At 52.2% G+C, this 27,234-nt stretch overlaps 1 protein-coding gene across 3 annotated transcripts in view; it reads right to left on the bottom strand.

Moving 5' to 3' along the window:
* GRIK4 (glutamate ionotropic receptor kainate type subunit 4) overlaps positions 1–27,234 on the bottom strand; it is a 261,622-nt gene that overhangs the window by 152,663 nt on the left and 81,725 nt on the right. For 2 of the 3 annotated variants that reach the window (XM_059676626.1, XM_059676628.1), the window contains exon 2: positions 25,285–25,416. In XM_059676626.1, coding sequence (XP_059532609.1) covers positions 25,285–25,366 — 82 coding nt within the window. In that variant the 5' untranslated portion in view covers positions 25,367–25,416. Of the gene's footprint in view, positions 1–25,284; positions 25,417–27,234 lie in introns of those variants that run through there. The other variant, XM_059676627.1, reaches the window with a different exon arrangement.

Here is a 27,234-nt window from a genome sequence, read left to right as displayed (position 1 = left end):
GCCAGCACGCCTGTCTCCAGTGTGCGCTTACGGGGTGCTGAGGACGCTAGGGGCCGCCTCCTGACACAGCCACAGCAGTTGCCGCGCGGGACATGGAGACACCTTACTTTCTCCTTCATAGCCACCGCCTGTCCTTTCCCATCAGTGACCACATCCTAAGTTGACCTCCAAAATGACATTTTACTCCATTTTCCTTCCTCTACCTTCTCTCTCAGAGGCCCAGGCCTCCTCACCTCTCCTATGTTAGCTGTCTTCTGTGTCTACCTTAGTAGAGCCAGCACTCTCCAAGGACTGGACACATACAGGTGCTCAGTAGATAGTCACTGAAAGGATGAATGGCCCGGCCGGCTTGGCCCAGTGGTTGAGCGTTGACCTATAAACCAGGGGGTCACGGTTCGATTCCTGGTCAGAGCACATGCCCGGGTTGCAGGCTCAATCCCCAGTGTAGGGCATGTGGGAGGCAACCAATCAATGATTCTCTCTCATCATTGATGTTTCTATCTCTCTCCCTATCCCTTCCTTTCTGAAATCAATAAAAATAATTTTTTAAAGAAAGGGTGAGTGAATAAACGGATGGATGGATGGACTGAAAGACTACCACAACAGTCTCTGAATTGACCTCTCTTTTTAAAGTTTGATCCTTTTTAATAGGCCCTCCATCTTACCACTAAGATGACTTAACTAAAATGCAAATTACCAAGGCACTCTCCTTACTTAAACCCCCTTGAAACTCCCAAACAATGCTCAAGCTCCCTCGTCTGGCCCAGGGTCTCCATGGTGGGGCTAGGTCCACTCCAGCCTCGCCTCCTGCACTCCCTCTCCGCCCCACGCGGCCTTCCCCATCACGAGGCCCACTTCCCTCTTCTTGTAAACCCGCTCAGGGGACAGCAGCCTGGAGAGCCTTCCTGCCTCTGCCCGTTCCCGACTGGCTGGCACCTGGCCGCTGGGTCGGGAGTCACATCTCCATCCTGCAGGTGCCACCTGAGTAGCACAATCTGTGTCGTTATTCTGTCCACTCCTCGAAACCAAGTCCCATGCCTTCTCATCTCTGTCCCCCACACCAGGACCAGGCCCAGCACAGCAGCTGAGGTGGGTCTTCAGATCAGCAAAGGTGTCCCCAGGGGCTCATGCTGAGAAGCAAAGCCTCGGCAGAGATCTCCCCATGGAGCGTGCTCAGCAGGGCGGGGGGCCAGCTTGTCTCGGCCTCCCACTGGGAACTCAGCTATGGGAGAGCCAGGCCTCTCTGTGGCCACTTTCCTATGGGGGGTGGGGCAGGGAGTGGGCAGGAAGGGGGAGTCCTCCTGTCCCCTAAGTGACAGAGTGCCCGTCACCCAGGCACCACTGAATCCTGGCCAGTGTCCCACGTGGGACCATCATGTCCTCTCTCTGGTGCCGGCTGGCCTCCAAGAGGGGGGCCCAGGGCTCACCCACAGAGGGACATGCTCAGCCCAACCCAGTGCACAGATGTCACAGGCACTCTCACCCTCACAGCGTGTGTCATGGGGGAATCTCACCCTCAAATATTTCTGAATACTTATTATATATCCTGATACTTGACTAAATTCAATGATCAGTTCTAGTAGTTTTGGGTGGAATGCTTAGGGTTCTCAATATACAGTATCGTGCCGTCTGGAAAAAAATCAGTTTTACTTCTTTTCTAATGAGGATGATTTTTATTTCCTCTTGTTATTGCATGGCTAGGATTTCCAGGACTATCTGAACTAATAAAAGACAAACATGCAAATTGACTGTACCTTCGCTATGCCTTAAGCCAAGCCCACCAGCCAATCAGAGTGACTATATGCAAATTAACCCAACCAAGATGGCGGCCAGCAGCCACTGAGCTGGAGCAAGCAGGAGGCTTGCTTGCCCCAATGATGGAGGAAGCCAAGCTGCCTCGGCGGCTCTGAGCTCCACTCAAAGCAACAAAGTTTCAATTATACAAGGTAAATAAATCCCAGAATTAAAAAAAAATGAAAAAAAGGAGAGGCTGGGAGCTTCCGTCACTGGAGGGTCTTGGCCAGGCTGAAAACAGCCCTCAGCCCCTCACCCAGACTGGCCAGGCATCCCAGTGGGGACACCCACCCTGAAGGGGGTGTGACCAGCTGCAAACAGCCATCAGTCCCTCACCCAGGCTGGCCAGGCACCCCAGTGGGACCCCCACCCTGATCCGGGACACCCTTCAGGGCAAACCAGCCGGCCCCCACCCATGCACCAGGCCTCTATCCTATATAATAAAAGGGTAATATGCAAATTGACCCTCACAGCAGAACAACTGGGAATGACTGGTCACTATGACACACACTGACCACCAGGGGGCAGATGCTCAATGCAGGAGCTGTCCCCTGGTGGTCAGTGCACTCCCACAGGGGGAGCTCTGCTCAGCCACAAGCCAGGCTGATGGCTGCCAGCACAGCAGTGATGGCAGGAGCCTCTCTCGCCTCCTCAGCAGAGCTAAGGATGTCAGACTGCAGCTTAGGCCTTCTCCCCGCTGGCAAGTGGACATCCCCCGAGGGCTGCAGGGCTGCCAGAGGGATGTCTGACTGCCAGCTTGGGCCCAATCCCCCAGGGAACAGGCCTAAGCCAGCAGGTGGAAATCCTCTGAGTGGTCCCAGACTGCAAGAGGGCATAGGCCGGGCTGAGAGACTCCCCCCGAGTGCACAAATTTTTGTGCACCAGGCCTCTAATGTTAAATAAGAGTGGGGAAAGCAGACATTCCTGTATCCTTCCTGATCTTAAAGGAACCACTTTTATTTTTTGCCTATTGAGTTGTGGGTTTGTTGATGTTGGCTATGAGTTTGTCATATACGGCCTTTATTATGTTGAGGTATATTCCCTCTATTCCCACTTTGTTGAGAGTTTTTATCAGAAATGGATACTGGATTTGGTCAAATAATTTTTCTGCATGTATTGACTTGAGTTTTATTCTTCCTATTATTTATGTGGTCTATCTCAATTAAGTTTTGAATAGTGTACCAACCTTGCATTCCAGGAATAAATACCATTTGATCATGGTGTATAATCTCTTTAATGTACTGCTGCATGCATTTTGATAATATTTTGTTGAGGACTTTTGCATCTATGTACATCAAGGATATTGACTATAATTTCCTTTCTTTGTAGTGTCTTTTTCTGGTTTTAGAATTAGGGTAATACTGGCCTTGGAAAATGAGCTGAGAGTCTTCCCTTCTCTTGAACTTTTTGGAGTAGAGTGAGGAGTTTAGGTGTTAGCTCTTCTTTGAATGTTTGGTAAAACTCACCTGTGAAGCCGTCTGGTCCAGGACTTTTGCTTGTTGGAAATTTTTTTATTTCAGCTTCAATTCCATACACTGTAATTGTTCCATTCAGATTTTCTGATTTGTCTTGATTCAGTTTTGAAAGATTTGTATTTTTCTAGAAGTTTATTGATTTCCTCCAGATTGTCCAATTTGTTGACATATACAGGTTGTTCCAAAAAATGTATACACACTTTAACAGCTGATAGCCCAATTTTGAAAATGAAATGTATTTTAATAAACAATTCATTTATAATTATTCAAAGGGTGTGTATACATTTTGGGGGACACCCTAGGATTGTTCATAAGATCTATATATATAAAACCCTAATATGCAAATAGACCGAATGGCAGAACAACCAAACAACCAGTTGCTATGACATGCGCTGACCACCAGGGGGCATGCGCGGAACATGGCAGGCTGCTGCGGGATGGTGGAGCAGGTGAGTGGGATGCCAGACCAAGATGGGGCACCAATTGCTGTTCATCAGGGCAAGCCTCTGGTGGTAACTGAAAATTTTTTGCTCCTGTGCGTCATGGTCCCACCAGGTGCTTGCACCTGCTGCTGGTGCCGGCCCCATTTGCACCCACTGCCTGCACTGGGCGCCGGCCCCTGGGCCCGATCGCTTGGTACCGTCAGGTCAGTGGGTGCGAGCAGCGGCTGCCGGCCCGATTGCCCCTGAGGGCTTCTCCACCTCCCCCTGATCCTGAGGGGCAATCAGGGCTGGCAGCTGCCTCTTGAACCTGCTGACGGCACTGGCCCTGCCCACACCTACTGCTGGCGCCTGCCCCAATCGCTCCATGCCGTCAGCAGGTGCAAGCAGGGCCAGTGCCATCAGCGTCAGTGTGTTGAGGAGCAGCAGCAGGAGCAGGGCTACCAGAAACGGGACCGGGGGCTGCAGTGGGAGGGGCCAGGCGGGGGTGTGGAGGATGGGCTGAGACCCGCCCCTGTGCCCACTGCAGTCTCGTGGCCCACAGTGCCTTTCATGGTGCACAAATTCATGCACTGGGCCCCTAGTTTTCTTATAATCCTTTATATTTATGTGGTGTCAATTGTTACTTCTCTTTCATTTCTGATTTTATTTGTGTCCTATCTCTTTTTTTCTTAATAAATCTGGCTAAAGATTTATAAATCGTGTTTATCTTTTTGTTGTTGTTATTGCTGTTAATCCTCACCCATGGATATTTTTTCTATTGATTTTTACAGAGAGTGAAAGGAAGGGAGGGGAAAAGAGAGGAGAGAGAGAGAGAGAGAGAGAGAGAGAGAGAGAGAGAGAGAGAGAGAGAGAGAAACATCAATGTGAGAGAGACACATCAATTGGTTGCCTCCCACAAATGCCCCGGCAAGGGCTGGGGATCAAATCTGCAACCCAGGTATGTGCCCTTGATGGGGAATGCAACCTGCACCCCTTCAGTGCATGGGCCAGCACTCTAACCACTGAGCAACACTGACCAGGGCTGTTTATCTTTTTAAAGAACCAGCTCTTGGCTTCATTCATCTTTTGCATTGCTTTTTAAAGACCCTGTATCATTTATTTCACTCTGATCCTTATTACTTCTTTTCTCCTACTCACTTTGGGCTTTGTTTGTTATTCTTTCCTAGTTCCATCAGTTGTGAGGTGAGGCTGCTCATTTGAGATTTTCTTGTTTCTTAAGTTAGGCCTGTATTGCTATGAATTTCCCTCTTAAGACTGCTTTTACTGTGATGATTTCTATATATAGAGAGAGTGAATTCTCTCTCTACTAAGCTCTTATACCATGTATTGTCTGTGCCATTCGTTGGGCACTTAAATATGTTTTGCCTTACTATACTTATGAAGTGTCTTACGCTGTCATTCAACTTTTCATACATGTTAATATTGTCTCCACAAGATGTTGGAGGCCAGAGATCAAATACTATCCTTATTTTTCTTCTTAACCTAGACTTATAGCAGCTTCTTCATAAAATTGAGTATACATGAGTGAAAGGGTAAATCACCCATCAAGTAAATTAAATGCAAATCCTATTTGTTTCACTCTGCTTTCTTCCCAGAAAAAAAGAAGGCTTACCAAAAAGTGTTAATGGTCTGGAGAAATTCTGTACTAATTTGCAAGACTGTGTTCATGATTTATCCCCTGGGAATCTTCCAACACATCACTAGGGAAAATTTTCCCAGGCTGGCAAATGGACACTCCAGGCTAATGTTTGCTTTATCTGGGATGGATGTGAGGCCAAAAGCTGGTATCAGCTGGTCTACCAAATATATTCTGCTTTGTCAAAACCATCCTCCACTTTCCTGTGGCTAGCCTAGCATAATTGGCCAATATGCCTAAAGTTCACAGCTTCCCATTAGTTCTTGCCAGTTAAAATATGTTGACTGGTTAAGTCTTATAGATACTTTAATCCTGTCATTTATTATGGATTCAGTGAACTATATCTGTTTTGCATAATGGAGCTTCCTTTTTTGGAATGAACATATTAGGTTGCTCAATCCTGGTCCCTCCACACCATTCTCTCCCTAGGAGACTGCCCGCCTGATCCCATGACTCTGAATACTACTTACATGCCAATGACTTCCCTACTTATATATCTGCCCAAGATTAGTCTTCGGCGATCTACCATCTTATACACATTTGACGGCCTGACATCTCTACTTGGATGTCTTATAAGCATCTCAAATAAAAGGAATTCTCAAACTTCCCTCAACCCATACGCTAACCCCAAGGCAGCTCCTCTTCCATTCTTCCTGTGTTTTTTTAAAAATATTTTTTATTGATTTCAGAGAGGAAGGAAGAGGGAGAGTTAGAAACATCAATGATGAGAGAGAATCATTGGTTGGCTGCCTCCTGCATGCCCCCTACTGGGGATTGAACTCCCAACCCTAGCATGTGCCGTGACTGGAATTAAACTGTGACCTCCTGGATCATAGGTTGATGTTCAACCACTTAGCTACATTGGCTAGGCTCATTCTTCCTCTTCTTAACAAAAGATACCTCTAGCTACCTAGTTGGTCAAGCCAGAAACCTTGTCATTCTTGAACTTTCTTTCATCCTCCATCTTTCATCTACTACCAAGACCAATGAATTCAATTTCAAATACTTCTTGTTATCTCCATTGTTGCCTTCCTACTCTAAGGCAGCATCATCTCTGTCCTGAATTATTACATCCTAAACCATTTCTTGAGCCTTCAACTCATTCATTTGTTCACTCAATAATTTATGGAGTACCCAGGTTGTGTTAGTCAGTGCTCTCAAAAGACTATACGCAAACCTGCTATAATAAAGGTGTTTTATGGCATAATGATCCAGAGGAAGGGTACGAACTGTAACAGGGAGGGGAAAACAGTGTTAGAGAAAACTTCATGGGGAACTTCACATTTAAACTGGGATTTAGAGCATTTGTCTGGATTCTTATCAGGCAAACACATGGACAAAAGCCTTCTGGGTATGGTGACCAAAAAGTTCGGCATACACATGGATGTGAAGCAGAATACAGAGTTAGGTGGGTAGGTTAGACATGTTCCTGGTGAGGTAGGCAGGGGCTAAATCACATGGGTATTGTTATGGGCTGAATTATGTTCCCTCAAAATTCATATGTTGAAGCCCTAACCTACTGTATCTTAAAGTATGACTGTATTTGAAGGTAGGTCCCTTAAAGAGATGATAAGTTACAATGAGGTCATTAGGCCAGGTCCTAATTCAATTTGACTGTTGTCCTTAAAAGAAAAGGAAATTTGGAAACAGAGAGCCACCTGTGACCATGTGAGGAAATGATGAGAAGGCAGCCTTCTACAAGCCAACGAGAAAGGGCTCAGGAGAAACCAAGCCTTCCAGCACCTCTTGACCTTGGACTTCCAGTCTCCAGAACCATGAGAAGTAAATTTCTGTTGTTTAGATAGTGAGTCTGTCGTGTTTACTATGGCAGTCCTAGCAAATTAATACAGGTACTATATACAACTGAGTTTACACCTAATCCTGGAGGCAATGAGCAACTGGGGAAGGGTTTAAGCAGGGAAAACACTTTATCCATCCATATGCAATGTGAAAATAGTGCCGGGTACTAGGAGTACAGTTCAAAGACGGATTATCTGAAGAAATTTCATTTTATCTGAGAGATACACAAGAGTTGGCCAGACGGAAAAGAGAAAGGGAGGGGGAGGGTCAAATCATGGTCAAGAAAAACAAAACTGTATGTGTAAAAGCCCTAAACAGGAAGACTCCTGGTACACAAGAAACTGACATTAGCTAGTGTGGGTAGAGTTTGGCCACAGAAGACAAGAGCTTCAGGAGAGCCAGGCCGGTGTGGCTCAGTGGTTGAACATCAGCCTATGAATCAGGAGGTCATGGTTTGATTCAGGGCACATGCCCGGGTTGCAGCTCAATCCCCAGTAGGGGACATGCAAGAGGCAGCCAATCAATGATTCTCTCACATCATTGGTGTTTCTATCTCTCCTTCTTCCTTCCTCTCAGAAATCAATTATTTAAATATGTGTGTGTGTGTGTGTGTGTGTATCGCTTTAGGGGATGCAGATGAAGAGAGTCAAGGCCAGATCACAGATCATGGCGGGCTTCATAGGCCTCATAAGCGAGTATGGACCCTCTGCAGAGAATTGTCCTGGGGGCCCATGCCAATGCTCTGACCAAGGCTGAAGCTGAAGCCAGCGGCTCTGGCTGTCACCATCTTTCCCTCCACTGAGCGCCCTGGGAAGCCCTCTGGCCACCCATACACCTGCCCATTGAAACCAAGGTGTCACCACCACATGCATTTCTTCATAGCCAGTGCTCTGCGAGACACCAGAGCTTGCATTTCATTTACTTTCCCCCTATACAGTGGGGCCTTGCTTACGAGTTTAATTCGTTCCGAGCCCGAGCTCGTTAAGGAGCTCATTAACTCAAATTACTCTGTCAACTCAACGCAAAAAATCAGCCGAGAGACAGCTGGTATCTCAAAAAACTCGTTAGTTGGGACACTCGTAAGTCAAGGCCCCACTGTACTTCCGGCCAATGTATGGAAATCACTCCCCCTGTATTTCCCTCTCCAGTTTTGTTTCCTTTCCCCCCTCCACCGCCACGGAGAGCTGTTCTTTTCCTAGACATCCTACTCCTCCATGCAGAGAAAAGGCATCCTTAACAGCAGTTTTATTGCCAGTGATATTAACACAATGAAGGAAATCACTGCTAATTTTTATGGATTATCTCATCATGAGCAACAAATTAACAGCTGGGAAAGAGCAGGCATCCGCCTTCCCCTGGGAGAGCCTTTACCTGGAGCACTTCACGGTGCCCTGCCCTGGCCCTCGAGGAGGGTCCCCCGCTGGAGATGGGCATTTCCTCCCCAGTAGGGTCCCCCCTCTGTGTCCTCCAGCCCATTCTCATGTTTCCTCGCCTGCCCCAGGTTGGCGCACAGCGCGGAGCTGGCTGATACGCTCAGCAGCTGGCTGCGGGTGATGGGGTGATTTAGGTCAGCTGGGAACTGTATTAAAACCTGATCTAAGCAGCCAGCTCTGCTCTCTCTTCGTATTTCCTTCGGGCTCTGCAATCAGGCTTTGGCCTCTGTCCTTGCTGAATGTGTCTATAAAACTGCCTGAGCAGGTAGCCAAAAGGCACTTCATCAGGAGTCATCTAGACCCAGGTGAACAGTAAATACTTAGAAGGGCGGAGGGACAAGACAAGGGGGAGAAACAGCAGGGAACATGGTGAGGCTAAAAACGCAGGTTGCAGTTTCAAGAGAGAAACTGCATGGAAACCCAGAACACGCCGCTGAAGGGAGCCGGGAGCCTGGCATTAGGAACGGAGGCCAGAGCGGTGACAGGACACCGAGACCTCGGCAGTTCTCAGCCTGGGGCTTCTCTCCTGGCTTCTCGGGCCCCACTCCTTCCCTGGGCTGGCTTCCCCCCAGTTCCTCTCTACTTGCCCTCCTACTGAATCCCTTCCTGTGCCCCTGAGAAACCTCTTCAAGAATCTGGCGTGGCCCCCCTCCCCGTCTCAGCCCCTTTCCTCCCGCAGGCAGCTGCCCCTGTATCTGAGAGATGAGGGAGAAGCACCCAGGGCAGGTGGGAGAGGAGGAGGCTGAGGCTGGCCCACCCCACGGCGGGAGACACCTGGGTGAGGGGGGCAGTCAGGCATCGAAGCCCAGCGGTGAGGGGTCCGCGATGTTGGGCCACCCACATACAACCCTCCCTCTGAAGGTCACGTGCTGACAGTGCACTCGGCTGTGTCTGAGAAGAGCCAGACTGCACGTGGTGTCCCAGAGAGGAGCAGGCACACAGCGGGCAACAGCTGCCCTCCTTCCCCAGCCAGAATGCTGCCCTCTTGCAGGTGTGTAACTCAGCTCACACCTGGCATGGCAGTGTCAGGGACAGAAACAGAATAGGAGGGACTAGCTATAGTTATCAGAAACATCAGTCATGCTCTGCTAACCGTGATTGTTCTGTTCTGATTAAAGAAAGCACATTCTGGCCTGGCTGGGAGCTGTACGCCGGGAACTAGGAGTTAACCTGGGGATGCAGCCCATTCTCCTTATCCGAGAACTGCCTGTCTTCATGGAAAGACTAACAGCCTTGTTGCCAAAGCAATGGGGTCCTGAGGCTCCCGCCTTTGTGCCCCCCACCGCACTGCTGGTAAGCTGTAACCATTCTACCCACTTTTATTCCTTCTGCTACTTCCCCCTGTAATCTTTGTCCTTCTACCAATATAAGCAGCCGGCTTATGGCAGAGGGAGAGCAGATTCTGTGGAAGACAGGCTGCCGGCAGGATTGGAATAAACGCTCATATGATTCAACCCTGTCCCTGCTTCATTGGCTCAAGTAGTGACCAGCAGCCAGACCCGTCCATTGTCCAGTTCCAGGAGTACTGAAGAGAGAGTCCTCATGAGTGGGGATAGAAGGATGGGCAGGGCAGTTTTCTTAGAAGAGAAAGTCACATGTCAGAAAGGCCCCGAACAGTGATGAACATTCTGCCAGGCCAGCAAGCTGAGAGGAGAGCAAAGCCCAGAACCTGAGAGGCAAGGATGCTCTGGGGCCAGTGTCCTGGGAGGGTGGGGGGAAGGGCAGCTGGTGAGTGCTCCTGGCAGGATGGACGGGTGATATTATGAGATGGCGCCATTTAGATATCCTGCAGCCTCCCCCTGAGAGCTTCCGATGCTCTGGAGAGGAGTGTGAGCTTCTAGGAAGACAAAACTGGGAAGGAATGAGGAAGTGAGAAGTGGGAGAGCGCCTAAGGGCTTGGTGCGGCTGTCGGGAGGCTCCTGAGCCCCCTTCTCCCCGTGAGGAGGACCCTGCTCCCCCAGATGTCCAGGGGGTGGGTATGCCATGGCTTCTGGTTCTCATGCCCCAGGGCCAAGGGTCCCCAGGCCTCTACCATCACTTCCACATTCAGGTGCCCTGGCTGCCATGCTCTGGGGCTTAGACAGGGATGTCCTATTGTCCAAGAAACCTTCACTCCAACACCTGAATCTCCCATCTCCTCCCCCCCACCACCCCAAGTGCCCTGCTCCAGGTTTGTATCTGGCGGCCCTGGGAGGACTGTGCTCTCAAGCAGCTCCTGAGCGGCTGTCAGGCGCCTGGAGGGACACAGCAGAAACCAAGAATTCCAGTCTTGGCTCCAGGGAAAACAGGTTCTCCATCCTTTCCCTGGGCCGTTTACTCAAAAATTAAGCTTAAGCAAAGGAGGAGAGCGCGCTGGTTTGGCGTAGGGTAGGGCGGTATAATGGGCATGTGGTCTCAGGAGGCAAACAGGGCTTGGGATTTAATGCTGTGTGACCAGGGACATGGTTTAACTTCTCTGAACCTCAGCTTTCTCATCTATAAAATGGATATGATGGCAATATCAAATATTTTTGAACAGCACAGTCCCTGGCACATAATAAATACTTAATAAATGTTGCTATTATTAAAAGGTTAGATATTTCTGGTTCCTAAAGCCTAACTCTTACCTCAAACTCTTCTTTCCTTTCTGGGGTGTCTCCTTCCACTCCCACACCAATCCACATGGAAGAATCACCCTTGGCAACAGCAACAGCGACTTCTGATGGACCACCGTGCCCGGCTCTCCAGACATCTACCAAGCTGCCTGCCCTCTCGCCTGACCCTAGGGCCTGTGCTCATGCTGGGAAGCAGGGACAGTCCTGGCCAGTTTTGCTCACTGGACGGAGCATCGGCCTGCGGACTGAAGTGCTGGGTTCCATTCTGGTCAAAGGCATGTACCTTGGTTGCAGGCTCCTCCTCAGCCCAGGCCCTGGCCTGGGATCGTGTCTTTCACATTGCTATTTCTCTGTCTTTCCCTCTCTCTTCCACTCTCTCTAAAAATCAATGGGAAAATATCCTCAGGTGGGGTGGGGGTGGAAAAGAAGAAGAAAGCAGGGACTCTGGCCCCTTTCCTTGGTCCCTTCCGGAAGAAAAGCACCAGTAAATAAACCAGGGCTGAATACACAGCAACATAGAAGATGTCTAGGCCAGGGGTGGGCAACCCCTGGCACGCGTGCCAAACATGGCACGCCAGTAACTTTTGCTGGCACGCGAAACCCTCTCTTATAATCTTCCATTTACAATTGTGAATCTTTGTTCTCAGTGATGAATTTTGTTAAGTCTCATAATAGGTGTAGCCTGACGGATGAAAGTAGTAGCTCGTGCATATCTCTGAAGGTCACGAAATATAAACCTGATGTAAAATCTCTGTCATCAGTGATGCAGCAGCAAAAATCCCACTGATAATATCAAACGGAGTCATAAAGTTTTCTGTCGGACTATCAGTGTACATGTATACATTAAAAAATAAATGTATTTTTCATCATCATATACTGTGTTTTTGTCGCTCGAATGAATTTTATTATTCCTTCAAGGTTCTTCACATATGTACACCTTAAGAGATATCAAGTAGGTGTAACATGTTCTCAAAAAATTAGGGTTGGCATGCAGAAGAATTTTGAGTCAGAGATTTTGCTGGTTTGGGCACGCACTCACAAAAAGGTTGCCCACCCTGGTCTAGGCATTAACTACCTAAGTAATCAAAGACCACTGCCAGGTGATCCCAGCTCCACTCATTTGGAATCTAGTGTGCAAGCAGCTGTAATAAAGGCAGAGTGCAGACTCGCCCCTGAGACCCGCCTCTGTCACACTTGAGTGTAAAGTCGCTTCGGCCCTATGCCATGGTTCAAGTCTAAGTTAGTTTCTCCTTCCGGCGTCTGTGAGGCGAGGGCGAGGTATGGCATCTACCTTCTGCTTCTCTCTGAAAGCTGAGGTGTCTTGGAGGCCTGGGCGGACCTCACTCATGCCCACCTCCCCCTCTGCTCTCAGAGGCTCCACAGAGGGGCACAGAGAGAGCTAACAGGGAGGTGCCTCATGGGAGGGACAGAGCTCAGGGTCAGAGCTAAAAAAATTACGGGTTCAAATCCAGGGTCTTCCACGTTCCGGATGGTGATCTTAGGTTCTCCAACCCTCATTTCCATACCCAACATCAAACCTACCTCTGGAGATCATTGTGAAAATTAAAGTTCATAATCTACAGAAAGTGATGGACACGCATTAGGTGCTCAATGAATAGGATGCCATCCTATCTCCCAAGTACAGCCCTTTACGGTGATGGTCCACCACCTCACCCAGCCCTCCTCCAGGTGGGAGCAGGCGGCACAGCAAGAGGAAAAATAAGCCCCGAATGCCAAGGTGCCCACGGACCACCTCGTTCACTTCAGCACATCATGCCTCCGTGTTGCACTGTTCACCAAGCCTGAGTCTTACCTTTTCATATTCAGAACATTGACCACGAAACGTCCTACTCCCTGTATTTCCCGCAGCACCTCGCCCGCTGCAAGATATTGCCGGCACCAAGTCCCAGGGGACGAAGGAGCAGGTTGGACCAGCCGCAGAGACCAGGCCTCCTAGCTCCTTGCTCACAGCAGCACTTTCCCACATCACGTTTCCTCATGCACCAGAGCTCTCCCTGTCTGGAGGGATGACAGGCAGAGGAGTTGACAGTCCACTGGGATTTGGGGGACACTGTTCTCTCCAGGACCCGTGGCAGTAAATAAACATATCACTCCAAGCCTAACCCACAAAGCCCGCGGGACAGGGCCTCAGATAACACTGTAGGTCCAGGTAACAGTCAGCTTGAGACCCCTGATGTGTTATAAGTGGCCAGATAACTAAATCAACCTGATTCAGTGTTTCCTGTTACACAGCCCTTCCCAGCTCTCTCCCCTATGTCACAGGCTCAGTCACAGGCCATCCTGTTGGGTTCCCTCTACCCACAGAGGAAGCATAGCAACTTCAGTGCTCTCAGTTGCCTGGTGCTCATGCAAAATGGTCGATCGTAGCAGAAATCAGGCAGCTCAGGCCGAGGATCGGAGTGAGGGCAGCTTCCAAGGGCATGCCTGGTCCCCTGCAAGGCACTGCTCATGAGAAGACCTTCCAGTGGCTCGGCTGCCCATCTTGCAGGCCATCCAAACTAAGGAGCAGAATAATGGCCCCAAAGGTATCCACGTCCTCATCCCCAGAATCTGAGAATGTGTCCCCTTCTATAGCAAGTGGGACTGTGCGGATGGACTTAGGCTGCACACCTTGAGATGGGAGGTGATCCTGGGACATCCCCAGTTGGCTCAATCTAAGCTCATGAGTTCTTGAAATCAGAGGACCATTCCTGTCTGAGGTCAGGAGCTGCAATGTGAAAAGGATATGACCCCGAGCGTTGAGGGTGGAGGAAGAAGTACACGAGCCAAGGGGTGCAGCAGACTTGAGGCACTGAGAATGGCCTCTGCTCACAGCAACAATGACGTAGGAACTTGATTTTAAAGCTTCAGGGACTTTAATTCTGCTGACAACCCAAATGAACAGAAGACAGATTCTCCCCTAGAATCTCCAGAAAGGCTCACGGCCCCGCCTCTGACACCCTAGTTTTAGCTCAGCGAGACCCAGGCTGGACTTCTGACTTATAGACCGCAAGAGGATAAATTTGTGGCAATTTGTTATAGTAGCCATAGAAAACTATGGTAATAATAATTATGGTAGAACTACTGATAAAAACTTATTAATTGGTCTCTTACTAATCACCAGGCACCGTGCCACCCATTTTACATACATTAATCACACATCAGCATCAACAGTCATATAGGGTGAGGACTACTACTCCCATTGTATGGCAGAAAACAGACCAAGTGACTTGTCCAAGGTCACATGCTGAAACTAATTCAATCCCAAGTTTGTGTGACAATACAGACCATCCCCATAAAAGTTGAGCAAACTATTTTTTAAAGAAACAAAAAAGAACTAACATCTTTTACATATTACTAGATGTCATAGATTGACCACAGCGAGGGCAAGCTCTCATGGAGGCGATCCATGGATACTTCCACTCATCTGCACCCATTCCATCTCCAGCCTAGGTCCATTGGGCGGCCTGGATTCCTTTAGCACTCTCGCTTTTCCAAGTTGGCTCCAAGGGGAATTAGCATTCAAGCACCATTTCCAGGTAAAGGTCCCTTTGGTTTCAGAAACCCCTTTGGAAAGTTCTCTCTTCCCAGAGATTTCAGGTGGCTGCCTGGTTTGGGCGCCCCCTCCAGTTCTCCTCCCACGCGGGGGGCGGGGGGGGGGAGCTCCTCAGACCCCTCCTAGCAGAGCCTCCTGCGGAGCCCCTGGACTGCAGGCTTCCCTTTCTGGCTGGGCTCGGATTCAGGCGCCCCCTGCCGCTGGGGGATTTATGAGTGCTGCCAACAAAGGGGCGATTCTTCCCCTCCCTGAGCAGCCCCTGCTCAAAAGACCATGAGCTATTAACGGGGCAAGGAGCACAGGTTGAAAGCCACAGGGGTGACACCAGGCAGGGAACCTCCCCGTGCCCAGCTCCATCCCACAGGTGTCGCAGCAGCACCAGCTCTGCGCATTGAGAGCAGCCCAGCCATGAAGAGCTGGGAGCACATTCCACAGGCAAGGCAGAGACCAAGATGTGTGCTTTTACCCAAAGGTCAGCCAGCAGGGCTTGGTGGGAACGGGCTGACAAGAGGCTCTGAGCCCAGAGACAGAGCCACAAGGCCGGAGCAGGGGCCTGTGGTGGACTGGAAGCCAATGAGGGAAGTGCCTGCCTCTGACCTGGGTGGTGGGGGTGGGGGTGGGGCACACCCTAACTGGAAACCCCATTCAGTGAAGGGCAATCAGAATGGTGAGTGGAACACACATACTGAGAGGAAGGGATAGTCCCAGGCACAAATGAGGAATCCCTGGGAGAGAAAGACGTGGGGCTTTGGGATGACTGTGCTTCAGGCCTGACCTGCGTCCAGGGAAGAGCACCAGACCTGCATGTGCCAGAGGGACGGTGGGGCCAGGACAGGTGCAAGGCACAGAGAGACAGGTTTTGGTTCAATAGAAAGAAAAACCGGTAGTCAGAACTATTCAGAGGCGGAATGGGTTGTCCTGACACTGAGGAGACAGGAAGAAGCTAGGTAGATGGGGGCAGGACACAGGAGGAAGGACCCAACTCCATGGAGTTACTGAGACACCCCAACTGGGCGGGGAAGGAAGGGCGCGCGAGAGGCATGAGCCTTAAAATGTATGGATATTGCTAAGACAGGCCGCGAGCAGAGAACCAATCACAAGGTAGTGAGGCATATAAACCAATCCCAGGGATGTTCCTAAGGCAGAATTCTTTGAAAAGACCAATCAGGAGCTAACAAGGCTGTCTCCACTCCTAAATTAAAAGGTGTGCACTTCCTCCTGCCCTCTCTCTTCTCCCTGGACACAATGGGTTCAGGGGGTGCACATCCTGCGCCCACAGGGCTCATAACCATGGGGCCTCCGCACCTGGACCTATAGGCTTTTATTAGCTGGGATCTGACTGCCACAAGGGAAGGAAGCTCTGGACATGGGCGGCTCCTGGAACCCCAGCTGCACCTTTTCCTGGACTGGCTTTTCCCAATGAACTTCCGTTCCACTGATCATTTTTGTCAGAGTCTTCATTCTTCAATTTTGAGAGACAAAGAACTCAAACTCAACACCCCACATTCTGAGTTATCCGGGCGATGCTCTAACCAACTAAGCTAGCTGGCCAGGGCCTTTCACAGCCCACATTCGGTTTCCATACCATTAGGCTTTGTGTCTCTAAGCACTGGCAGGCAGGCAGGATATGTCCTGGGAATGTCTGTTGGTGGGCAACGGGCAGTGTCCTGGCCAACACGGGCAGCTTCTGAAAGAGCTGGAAGCGGTGGCAGGTCCAGCAGGGAGGCTGGGCTCCGATTCAGGTCCCAGGCTCCCCAGAGACTGAGCCCTGCGAGGCCTCCCCACAGTCTAGGCTCCGGCTCAGTCAGGATGTCAGTGAGACTTCAGGTTTGAGGATAAGACACACGTGAGCACTACCGTGGCTACAGAGGCCAGGGTGCCAGGCCAGTGCTTGGATCTGAGGGACTAAGTGACACCATCAGCCATGGCTCCCTTTGGTACTGTCCTTACAGGGCCGGCTGGCACTTCCTCAGAATGGGGTCAAGATTAGCCCAGGTGAGGGGAGGGAGCTTGCTGCAGAGATGAGAGCACGTGGGACGGGAGCCAGTGCAGCTCACACAGGGACACTTGTTAAGAACTGCTTTTGTGTCATGTGAGACATCATCATCTCTGCTTTCCAATGCCTTTCAAATGTGAGTGCCTTTTGGGACTTGCCTTGCGTCTGCATCATCCATTCATTCAGTAGATGTTTAATTTGCACCTTCTCCATGACTTATACGCTGGGAAATCCGCAGGGAACAAAAAAGAAAAGTGGGGTTTTCCTGATGGGAAGACTCAGACAATAAACATACAGAACCAGTTTATCAGATGGTGATAGTACTATAGAAAAAATAAAGCGAGGAAGAGGGTGAGGGAGATGGGGGCAGGGAATGAGCACCGGAAGTGAGCAAGCCATGCAGAACCTAGGTGAAGAGTGTTCTGGGCAGAGAGGACAGTGCCAGAGCCCTGAGCAGGTGCAGGCCTGGTGTCTCTACAAAAGCAAGGGCGCTCGTGGGCTGGGTTGGTATGGAGGGAGCAAGAGGCAGAGTGGAAGAGAGGAGAATAAAAAGTAACATCGTAACGGGCAGGTCATTGTAAAGATTTTTGTCTTTAACTCTGAAATGAGAAGGCATTGGAGGACTTGAGCAAAGAACTGACATGATCCAACTTACATTTTAAAAGAGCCTTCTTGCTGACATTTTGAGAATCCAATGTGACAGGGCAAGAGAGAAGCAGAGAAGCCGGCAGGAAAGCTGTGCAGTCATCCCAGCGAGAGAGAATGCTGTCTTGGGACAGGAAGCAGCAGTGAAGTGGTCAGAAGTGGCTGAATTCTGGATACACTTGGAAGGTAGAGCTGATGAAGAGGATGGGGTTTCCCAGAGACAGGACAAGCCTGCTTCCCAGGGCTGGCGCTCAGGCCCAAATGTGAAATGGCATTACAGTTTATGACCAGGGAGCAGGTCAGGCTTAGATGTCCGAGCGGAGAGGACCGCAGTGAGGATGAGTCTGGAGGTGTGGGGAGAGGGTGAGCTGGAGGTGACACTAGAGCCACAAGCTTATAAAGCCATGAAACTGCAGGAGGTCACTGGGCACAAACCCACGGGTGAAGAGGAACCAGCAAAGGAGACTGAGGAGAAGTGACCAGTGAGAGGCAGTGCAGGGACCAAGGTGGAGCGTGACCCAGAAGCCAAGAAAAGTGTTTCCAGCCCTGGCCGGTTTGGCTCAGTGAATAGACTGAAGGGTCCTGGGTTCGATTCTGGTCAAGGGCACATGCCAGGGTTACAGACTCAATCCCCAGTGGAGGCCATGCAAGAGGCAGCCAATCAATGATTCTCTCTCATCATTGATGTTTCTATCTCTCTCTCCCTCTCCCTTCCTCTCTGAAATCAATAAAAACATATTTCTTTAAAAAAAATAAGTGTTTCAAGAAAGAGAGTTAAAGACTATATCAACTGCTGCCAGTAAAAGGAGTCTGGGGGACAGATGACTGGACTTAGCAATGTGGGCATCATCTTTGGGGGGAGGAACTCCTATGGATAAGATAACAGAGAGGAAATGGAGACAGTTTGAATAGGCAATTCTACAGATTCTCACTGTAAAGGGGAGAGAGACATAGGGGCTTAGAGCAAGAAAGGCGTGGCACCAAGGGCAGCTTTGAGATGGAAGATCATTCTGTCTTCTCTACCTCCCGGGGTCGTGGGCCCTCCACACGGGGGTAATGGTTCCAGGTGGGGTTCTTGGCTCCTAGAAAGAGGTGAACTTACAGCAGGATTTACAAGGGAAGAGATGGCGCTTGCGGGGGAGGGAGAAGCAGCTCCAGGCAGGCAAAGGCTGAGACTGACAGCGTGCCCCTGGTGCTGCTCATAACGGACACCATCCCACAGCACTTCCTGTGGGCCCAGGTGCTCTGATCGCTTCCTGTGTAGTACTTCCTGATTTCTGCTGAAACACGAGGTAGGGACGACGGCTACCCCGTGTTATCCATACAACTGAAACACGAAGAATAAGTTCTTGCCTAAGGTCAGACAACTAGGAGAGTGTGGTGCTCAGAGTCAAACCCAGGAAGCACTGTCAGCACACGCTCCGGCATCAGACCCCCCGGACCTGCCCTCGTGCTCACCGCCACACACCTGCTCCATTTCCCCTTGCTCTCCAGGCCCCACTGGCTTGGAAGATGCCTGAGTGAGCCAGGGCAGAAGGGACTGAGGGAAGAGGAGACGCAGGTGGGGCCTCCTCCCGGGCTGCCGCAGACGGACACTCATACCCGTTATGCTGGCACCCTCAGCAGGGAGTGAGGGGCGCTGAGGATCTGTGGCTCATGTGCACCCTGGAGCGTTTCAGAACAGCGAACCTCTCCTCTGAATGGGATGATGCTAACCCAAGTCTCAATGCCCGAGAGAGAGCCCCAGTCAAGGCTGCAGAGCCTGAGCCTCACACAGCACCACGGCTGCCTCCCCAGCCAGGTCCGCACTGAGCCTGCACAGCTGAACCTGACTGCTATGGGCTGTTACCTCCACAGCATGCATCGGTGTGCTCTGCTAGCTCGGCCCCCGAGCTGACTGGGCCCTGCAACTCAGTTCAATGGGAAGAAACACACCACAAAGACATAGAAGGGCCACCAGGTAGCCTGAGGGCTGTCTGCAGCCTCCCACTGCCCGTGACTCCCACAGCCCAGGTCCAGCCCCCATAGAGCCTATATGGCACATGCCGCTCATCCAGACTAATGAGGACTACGTGTGACCACGCCTTGCCTGCAGCTGAGCTGGGCGGCTGGGAGGCGACGTGCATCTCACCCACCAGGCTCACCACGCAGGCCCTTGGCTCAGATCTGACAGTGGCTCCCCTCACTGCCCATGCATCTCGAGTGCTTCCATTGGAGGCCACAGGGAGAAAGGGAACACCCAGACAGTCCACACCAAGAGACTAAAGAGGATGAGCAGGGCCTCGTGTCTTTATCGGGTCTCCCCAAGCAACGGGGCCCAATGGGGTCATGATGTAGATTAGGCGGATGTGGCTCCCATGCTAAACTCTTCTTAGTGGCTGCTCATGAGGACACAGTGCTGATGGAACGCCTCCCTGTGCGAGCAGAACAGACCAGAGGCTAAAACATTCTATCAGAGAATCCCAGGCTGGAAGGGGTTTTAGAGGTCACAGGACCAACCCACATTTGATGCTAAAGTCCCTGTCCATCTATCTCTGCCCAACTCCAGCTGTGGGACCTCAGTATCCATTTGTCTGGCAAACATTTTGTATATTAACCCAAAACCTCTCCAGAATGTTAATGACTGACTCCCCTCCCGGGACTCTGGACACACAGAAATGAAGACAGGTTTTTGAAACTATGACCAAATGCCACCCTGTCCGCTCTCCCACACCACGTGTCCCTCTGCCAGGCAGCCTCACTGAACAGCAGCAGATCCCCCATACCACAGTACGTACGGAGGCAACATGAGAGCCCAGGGCGCCCAGGCTGCTGCAGCACAAACGCACACAGGCGGCCGCCTCCCACACGTATTGGGAAAGCAGCCTCTTATCTGTGGCTTTTAGTTAGGAAACAACAGCCCTGTCCCTTCATCTCTGATACCCCAGCCGCTGGGACCTTTCCCAGTGTCTTCCCAAAGATCACTCAGGATATGTTTAAGAAAACAACTCTCATTGCCATTACTTGCCTGTTCTCTTTAGCTCAGCCTGGTTTTGTGAGAGCTTGAGTTTGACAAACTGGCCCTGGTAGCTTTTCACCCTCATCCATCAATAATGTATAAGCAACAGGATATTCAGGACCCACCACCACAGCTGTCTCCTGGTTCGACTTGTTCACCCTGTGGCGGTCTGAGAGGTGTCCTTCACTCTCTTCCCTTTTTTTATTGATTTCAGAGAGGCACTGCCGAACACTTGCTGTGTGAGGCAGTGAGCGCTCCACCCCTCGCTCACAGCATCTCATTTCATGCTCTCGAAGCTCCAAGAGGCACCTCTTGTCACCTCCATTGGAATGAGCTGGGCTGGTGAAGCAGTTTGCCCCAAGCCACACCACCTGGATGCAACTAAATCTTTAGACTTTAAAACCCATTTGTCCTTCACTTTCCTGAGCCCATGGACTTGAGGGCATTCCTAAGGGTATCATCTCCCGGAGGTGAGTGTGCTGCTAACACACCCTGGCGGCTGGATGTCCATGCACAGTGGCCTCAGCTAGAAACGCCCCAATGTGTCATCCAGGCCCCGTCCCCGCACCTGCCCGGTGTGTTGATACCACCTTGGCGAGCAGGGCTCTGCCCCCACGAGCAAGCTCTGGACCGTAAGTCTGTGCGTGTCTGCATCCAACAGACAGCCCTTGTGCCCTTAGGACATTATTTGTAGGTAAAATAATCAAAGAAAAGCAAGAGACTATATTAGCAGTAATGCTCCCATCCTTACATCTGTCACCGATGAACACAGTGCTGCATGCGACTGCTGTGACCCAGGGCTCTCCCCACAGCCAGGGCGCACTTGCTGCTGCAGAGCAAAGCAGAGCAGCTTTGGGGTCCCCACTGGGGTGCCTGGCCAGTCTGGGTGAGGGGCTGAGGGCCGTTTTCAGGCTGGCGGGTGACTGAAGCTCCCAACCTCTCCTTTTTTTCTTTTTTTTTAATTCTGGGATTTATTTACCTTCTATGGCTGTTACTGGAGCTGAAAGCTGGCTTTAGCTCTGAGGCTCGGCTCCAGCTCTGAGACCTCGGCTGCTGAAAGCAGGTATCTGGGTTTGTTTGGGTTCTATAATTGTAACACTGTTGCGGTCCTGCTCGCTCCAGCTCTGACGGCTGAAAGCAGGTTTCTGGGGTTTATTTACCTTCTATAATTGCAACATTGTTTCTTAGACTGCAGCTCAGAGCCAAGCAGTGGCAGGCGGGGAACCTTGGCTTCCTCCATCATTGGAGCAAGCAAGCCTCCTGTTCGCTTCAGCTGCCTGGCTGCCGGCCGCCATCTTGGTTGGCAGTTAATTTGCATATCTCGCTGATTAGCCAGTGGGAAGGGTAGTGAAGTTACGGTTAATTACCATGTTTCTCTATTATTAGATAGGATATGCATTACCTATGGACACAGACAATAGGGTGGCGAAGGCCTCGGGTAGGGCAGGAACCGGTAGAGGGGAATAATGGGGGGGAGGAGGGAGTGATATCTGTAATACTCTTGACAATAAAGATTTAAATTAAAGATAAAGTCAGCATGTAAAAAAAGAAAAACAAAAATTACCCATTATATGGATACATTTACAGTTACACATGAAAACACAAGTGTTGATTCAAGGGTGGGGAGAATCTGAGATACTAAAACTATTCTCAAGTTTTAGAAACAATGCAAAATAGGCTTTGACAACATGCTACATGAATGTAAAGCTCCTGATTTAAATATCCTAATAAAAGACAAACAGGGTAATTAACCATACCTCCACTACACTTTCCATTGGCTAATCAGCGAGATATGCAAATTAACTGCCAACAAAGATGGCGGCTGAAAGCCATGCAACTGAAACGAACAGGAGGTTTGCTTGCTCCAGTGATGGAGGAAGCCAAGGTTCCCCGCCTGCCGCAGCCCGGCTCTAAGCTCCGAAAGCAACAGCTCCAAAAGCAACAAATTTTCAATTATAGAAGCTAAACAAACCCTAGATACCTGCTTTCAGCCAGCCGCACCCTCAGAGCTGGGAGCACCAGTGACAGTGACAGCAACAGAGTTTCAATTATAGAAGGTAAATAAATCCCAAAATAAAAAAGAAAAAGAAAAAAAGGAGAGGCTTGGAGCTTCAGTCGCAGGCCAGCCTGAAAATGGCCCTCAGCCCCTCACCCAGACTGGCCAGGCGCCCTAGTGGGGACCCCCACCCTGAAGGGGGTGTGACCAGCTGAAAACAGCCATCAGCCCCTCATCCAGGCTGGCCAGGCACCCAAGTGGGAGCCCCACCCTGATCTGGGACACCCTTCAGAGCAAACCAGCCGGCCTCCACCCATGCACCAGGCCTCTATCCTATATAGTAAAAGGGTAATATGCAAACTGACCCTAACAGCAGAAAGACTGGGAATGACTGGTCACTATGACACACACTGACCACCAGGGGGCAGACGCTCAATGCAGGAGCTGCCCTCTGGTGGTCAGTACACTCCCACATGGAGGAGCTCTGTTCAGCCACCAGCCAGGCTGATGGCTGCCAGTACAGCGATGGTGGTGGGAGCCTCTCCTGCCTCCTCAGCAGCGCTAAGCATGTCTGACTGAAGCTTAGGTCTGCTCCCTGCTGGCAAGTGGACATCCCCCGAGGGCTGTGGGGCTGCCAGAGGGATGTCTGATTGCCAGCTCAGGTCCAATCCCCTTGGGAGCAGACCTAAGCCAGCAGGTGGTCATCCCCTGAGGGGTCCCAGACTGAGAGAGCACAGGCCGGGCTGAGGGACCCCTCTCCCCTGAGTGCACAAATTTTTGTGTACCAGGCCTCTAGTATATTATAAACTGTTATAAAGTTTATAAACTATTATAAACTGAATGTTTGTGTGCTCCCAAAATTAATATGTTGAAACCTAATCCAGAATATAATGTTATTTGGAGGTGGTCCTGGAGGAGCAGACAGTGAGCAGACAGCTCCTTGCTTGTGGCTGCGCCAGCAACGGGGCTTCCAGGGACCCGCAGACTCTCCAGCCCACACTCGAGCATTGCTTGTCCGGTTCCTCAAGACTCTCTGGACTCAGTGTGGGCTCATCCCTGGCCTCTCGGGCTGATTTCCACCAGGCCCCACTGCCCGGCCAGGCAACGTGGGCCTCAGCTCCAGCCGAGGCCACGGAGCAGAACTAGGCCCACGGAGGGAAGGAAGGAAAACTGAACCAGCCTGCCAGGACCCCTTTGTCTGTCTCCTTGGTTATCTGGGAGCCAGGAGTTCTAACTCTTCCAGAGCCTCCGGTTGGAAAGGAGGTGTCTCCAGCTCAGTGAGGGCAGGGACAGGCAAGGACCGGAAGGGACAGGTGGGGACAGGAAGGGACAGGTGGGGACAGGAAGGGACAGGCGAGGACAGGAAGGGACAGGTGGGGACAGGAAGGGACAGGTGGGGACAGGAAGGGACAGGTGAGGACAGGAAGGGACAGGTGGGGACAGGAAGGGACAGGCGGGGACAGGGGACAGGAAGGGACAGGTGGGGACAGGAAGGGACAGGGGGACAGGAAGGGACAGGTGGGGACAGGGTGACAGGAAGTGACACGTGGGGACAGGGGGACAGGAAGAGACAGGTGGGGACAGGCGAGGACAGGAAGGGACAGGTGGGGACAGGGGCACAGGAAGCGACATGCGGGGATGGGGGACAGTTGGGGACAGGTGGGGACAGGCGGGGACAGGAAGGGACAGGTGGGGACAGGCGGGGACAAGAAGGGACAGGTGGGGACAGGAAGCGACGTGTCCCAGTGCCGAGTCCCACCCACCGCTGCTGTGGACCTGGGAGCAGGTGCCACCAGGTAACCTGGAGCAGCTGGAAGACCGGCAGCTTGGCCCTGGCCAGAGGCTTGCCCCACCTACCTCGGCTTCCTTCCCACTGTTCCAACTTCTGAGACCTCAGGGCCGTCCTGGCCCTGACTGGGGGGATTTGGGAGCTTTAAGCCAATTCCTGGGACTCAGCGTTCTGACATCTTCCCCCTAAATCAGCCTCTAACCCTTTCGGGAGGAAGTTTAGAATCCAGGATCCTGCGTTGCTTACAGTGTTCACTCCCTACCTTCTCCAGGTGTGGATCCGCCTGGACACCCTGCCTGGGGTGTGGGTCCCTCCGGGCTCTCCCCCAGCCCCGCCCCTCGGCCCTGCTGTCGGACAGGCCTGTGTGACAACAGCCCACCTGCCTGGATGACTCCCCACTGACCTATCCACACTGACCCCTTCCCATATACACACAGATGCCCCCAACCCCTCACCCCCATTTGCCCAGGACATCAGGTCCCAGCATGGTGTCTGCTGGGCTGCAATGTCCCCTGTCCCTGCGGCTGGGACTGTGTCCCCGGGACCCAGGTCAGTAGCGCCTCCACCTGCAGCTGTGAGCCTCGCTCAGTTCCGGGAGGAGCCGGGGCTTGGCAGGTGGTGGAGCTGAGCCCCTTCCCGGGATGGAGTGCAGCTGAGACCGCCCACAGTGAGTGGGACAAGGAGGAGAGTGTGGGACACATCACTGAGACGAGCCGGCTCCACCCCAGGACCAGGCCAGGGAAAGCAGATGCCAAGTCCAGGGCCCACCGCGCAGTCAGCCAGGGGCACCCCAAGCCTCCCTGGCCTCTGCCCAAGCACACCCCGAGGAAGCGTTCTTCCATCGACAAGATCATCTCTCTTCCCGGATCTCCCTGCACTTGGAATCTCCAGGGCCATCCCTCCTTCTCCTCAACTAACAGCTGCCCCTTTCGTGGTCACAGGCTGTCATGGAAACTTAGCAGAGTCATTATTCCCATCACGGGCGCCTGCCAGCGGCTCCACCCCCACCACCCAGGCCCAGCCAAACTTGAGGGGACATAGTAGAAGGTCCCCTGTGGACACTTGGGGTGCTGAGAGAGAGTGTCACCTGGGCCAGAAAGCCCTGGGGTGCCAGCTGCGCAGCACTTACCAACCCTCAGGGCGTGGGGACTGCAGGCCACCGTCACAAGCCACACGGGAAGCAGCACCAGAGGTGCGGAGACTCGGGGCATCTTCTAGGAATCCTCATGGAGCCCGCTGCCGGCCTGGGCATGACATGACTCTGCAAGACAGGGCCAGAGCGTGAGGCCTGCATCCCTGCCAGAGCCGCCCACTCAGCCCGGTGACCCAGACACCGCCCCACCCACCCAGCTCTGCTGCAGTGCCCACGCGGCTCTGGCCTCTGTCCTCCCTCTACAAGCTCAGGTTCGAATCCTTCCTCCCCAGCAAAGTGGGGCAGGCGGTTGCTCTGGGGCCGAATGGTTCACAGGCTCCACTTTTTAAAAAACTCCAGTTGAGGGGGGCGGGGGAGACCTTCATCTGCCATGGAGGAGCGGCAGGGCTGTGCCCTCGCCGGCCGCACACGCTGCTCCCTGGGTTCAGTCATCCTCGTGCACCAGCTGTGCCTTCATGAGGAGCCTCCTGACCCCTCAGCCAGCTCCCTCGCCGGCTCAGCCACCTGTCCTGGGATCGCGGCCTCAGGCAAATAGAAGCTCCCTGCTCCCCTGGCCACCGGGCTGAGGAGGGCCCGCTCCCATGCCAGCTCCTCCCCAGCCCAATGGGTAGAAGCGCTTCCCCAGGGGTCAGCGGTTCCCACACCTGCTCCTGCCACCTGCCGAAAGCGACCCTCCCATCCTCCTCCCAAAGCCCTCTCCTCCTGCCCAGGCCAGGGGACCTCTGATGTCAAAGCAGCACCTCCAGGGGCTGCCTCGCGGAGGGCAGCAGGGTGTGTCCCCCGCTGAATCCTTTCCAACCCTTGAGGCCAGAGTCTGTGGCCGCCAGCTCGGCCCCCTCGTGGGGTGAAGGCGGCTGGTGACCACCGGGCCCTGCTACTCCTGGGCCAGGAGAGCAGCATTAGCACAGCTCTGCCCCACCACCCACATGGACACTCCATAGGAGCGTGGGCCAAGACAGGCCAGACTTCCCTAACAGCTACAGCCAAAGGCCGAGCATGTTTAAAAAGGCCTCAGCTTCCCTGGGCTTCAGGAAAATGCCACTGTCAACCACAACAGGGAACCAGTCCACATGCACCAGTTGCCACTTTAACAAAACAGGGCAGGTGTCCCTGGGAGCGCACAGTACAGCCCTCTCCTGGCTGCTCACCCCACGACCAGCAGCTCCTCCCACAGCCCGCACCCCATGACCAGCAGCTCCTCCCACAGCCCGCACCCCACGACCAGCAGCTCCTCCCACAGCCCGCACCCCACGACCAGCAGCTCCTCCCACAGCCCGCACCCCAGCACCAGCAGCTCCTTTCAGAGCCCACATGCAATGGAAACATAGGTGTGTGCCCACCCAGGAGGTACAGAATTTCCACAGCGGCACCCTCAAGACCCCCAAACTGGAGACTAGCCCGAAGTCTAAGAGCAAAGTGGAGAAATGTCATGTATGGAATGGTGTGTGGAAATGAAAATGACTAATGATGAATCTCATAAACATCATATTGAGCAAAAGAAAGCAGGCACAGAAGAACATGTCCAGTGTGATCCTACTCACACAGTACAGAAGCCGCCAGACAGGAGCCTGCGCTGCCAGCAGCCACCCTTGGGGAGAGCGGTGACGGAGGGGGCTGCGGGGTGGCCTGCGGGTGGCAGTGACGTCTGATTCTCACTCTTGGTGCTGGTAACACAAGTGTGTCCGCTTTGTGACACCGCATTGAGCTAAATGCTTGTGGTAACATCACTTTCTGCGAGCTATCCTTCAGTAGAGTTGTATGAATGATGTCCTCCCCCATCACACGCACACTCAGTGCCCAGCACAGCCAGCAGCTCACAGCTCCTGTGCAAACCGGTCCCTCCCCTGAGGAGCTCCTCTCCAACCCCCACCCCCATGCTGGGTATGGGCAGGGGTGTGTGCAGGGGTGTGTGCTGGAGGCGGGCCT

Source organism: Myotis daubentonii, chromosome 19 (assembly GCF_963259705.1).
Source record: "Myotis daubentonii chromosome 19, mMyoDau2.1, whole genome shotgun sequence".
NCBI lineage: Eukaryota > Metazoa > Chordata > Mammalia > Chiroptera > Vespertilionidae > Myotis > Myotis daubentonii.
This window is presented reverse-complemented; position numbering and strand designations above follow the sequence as displayed.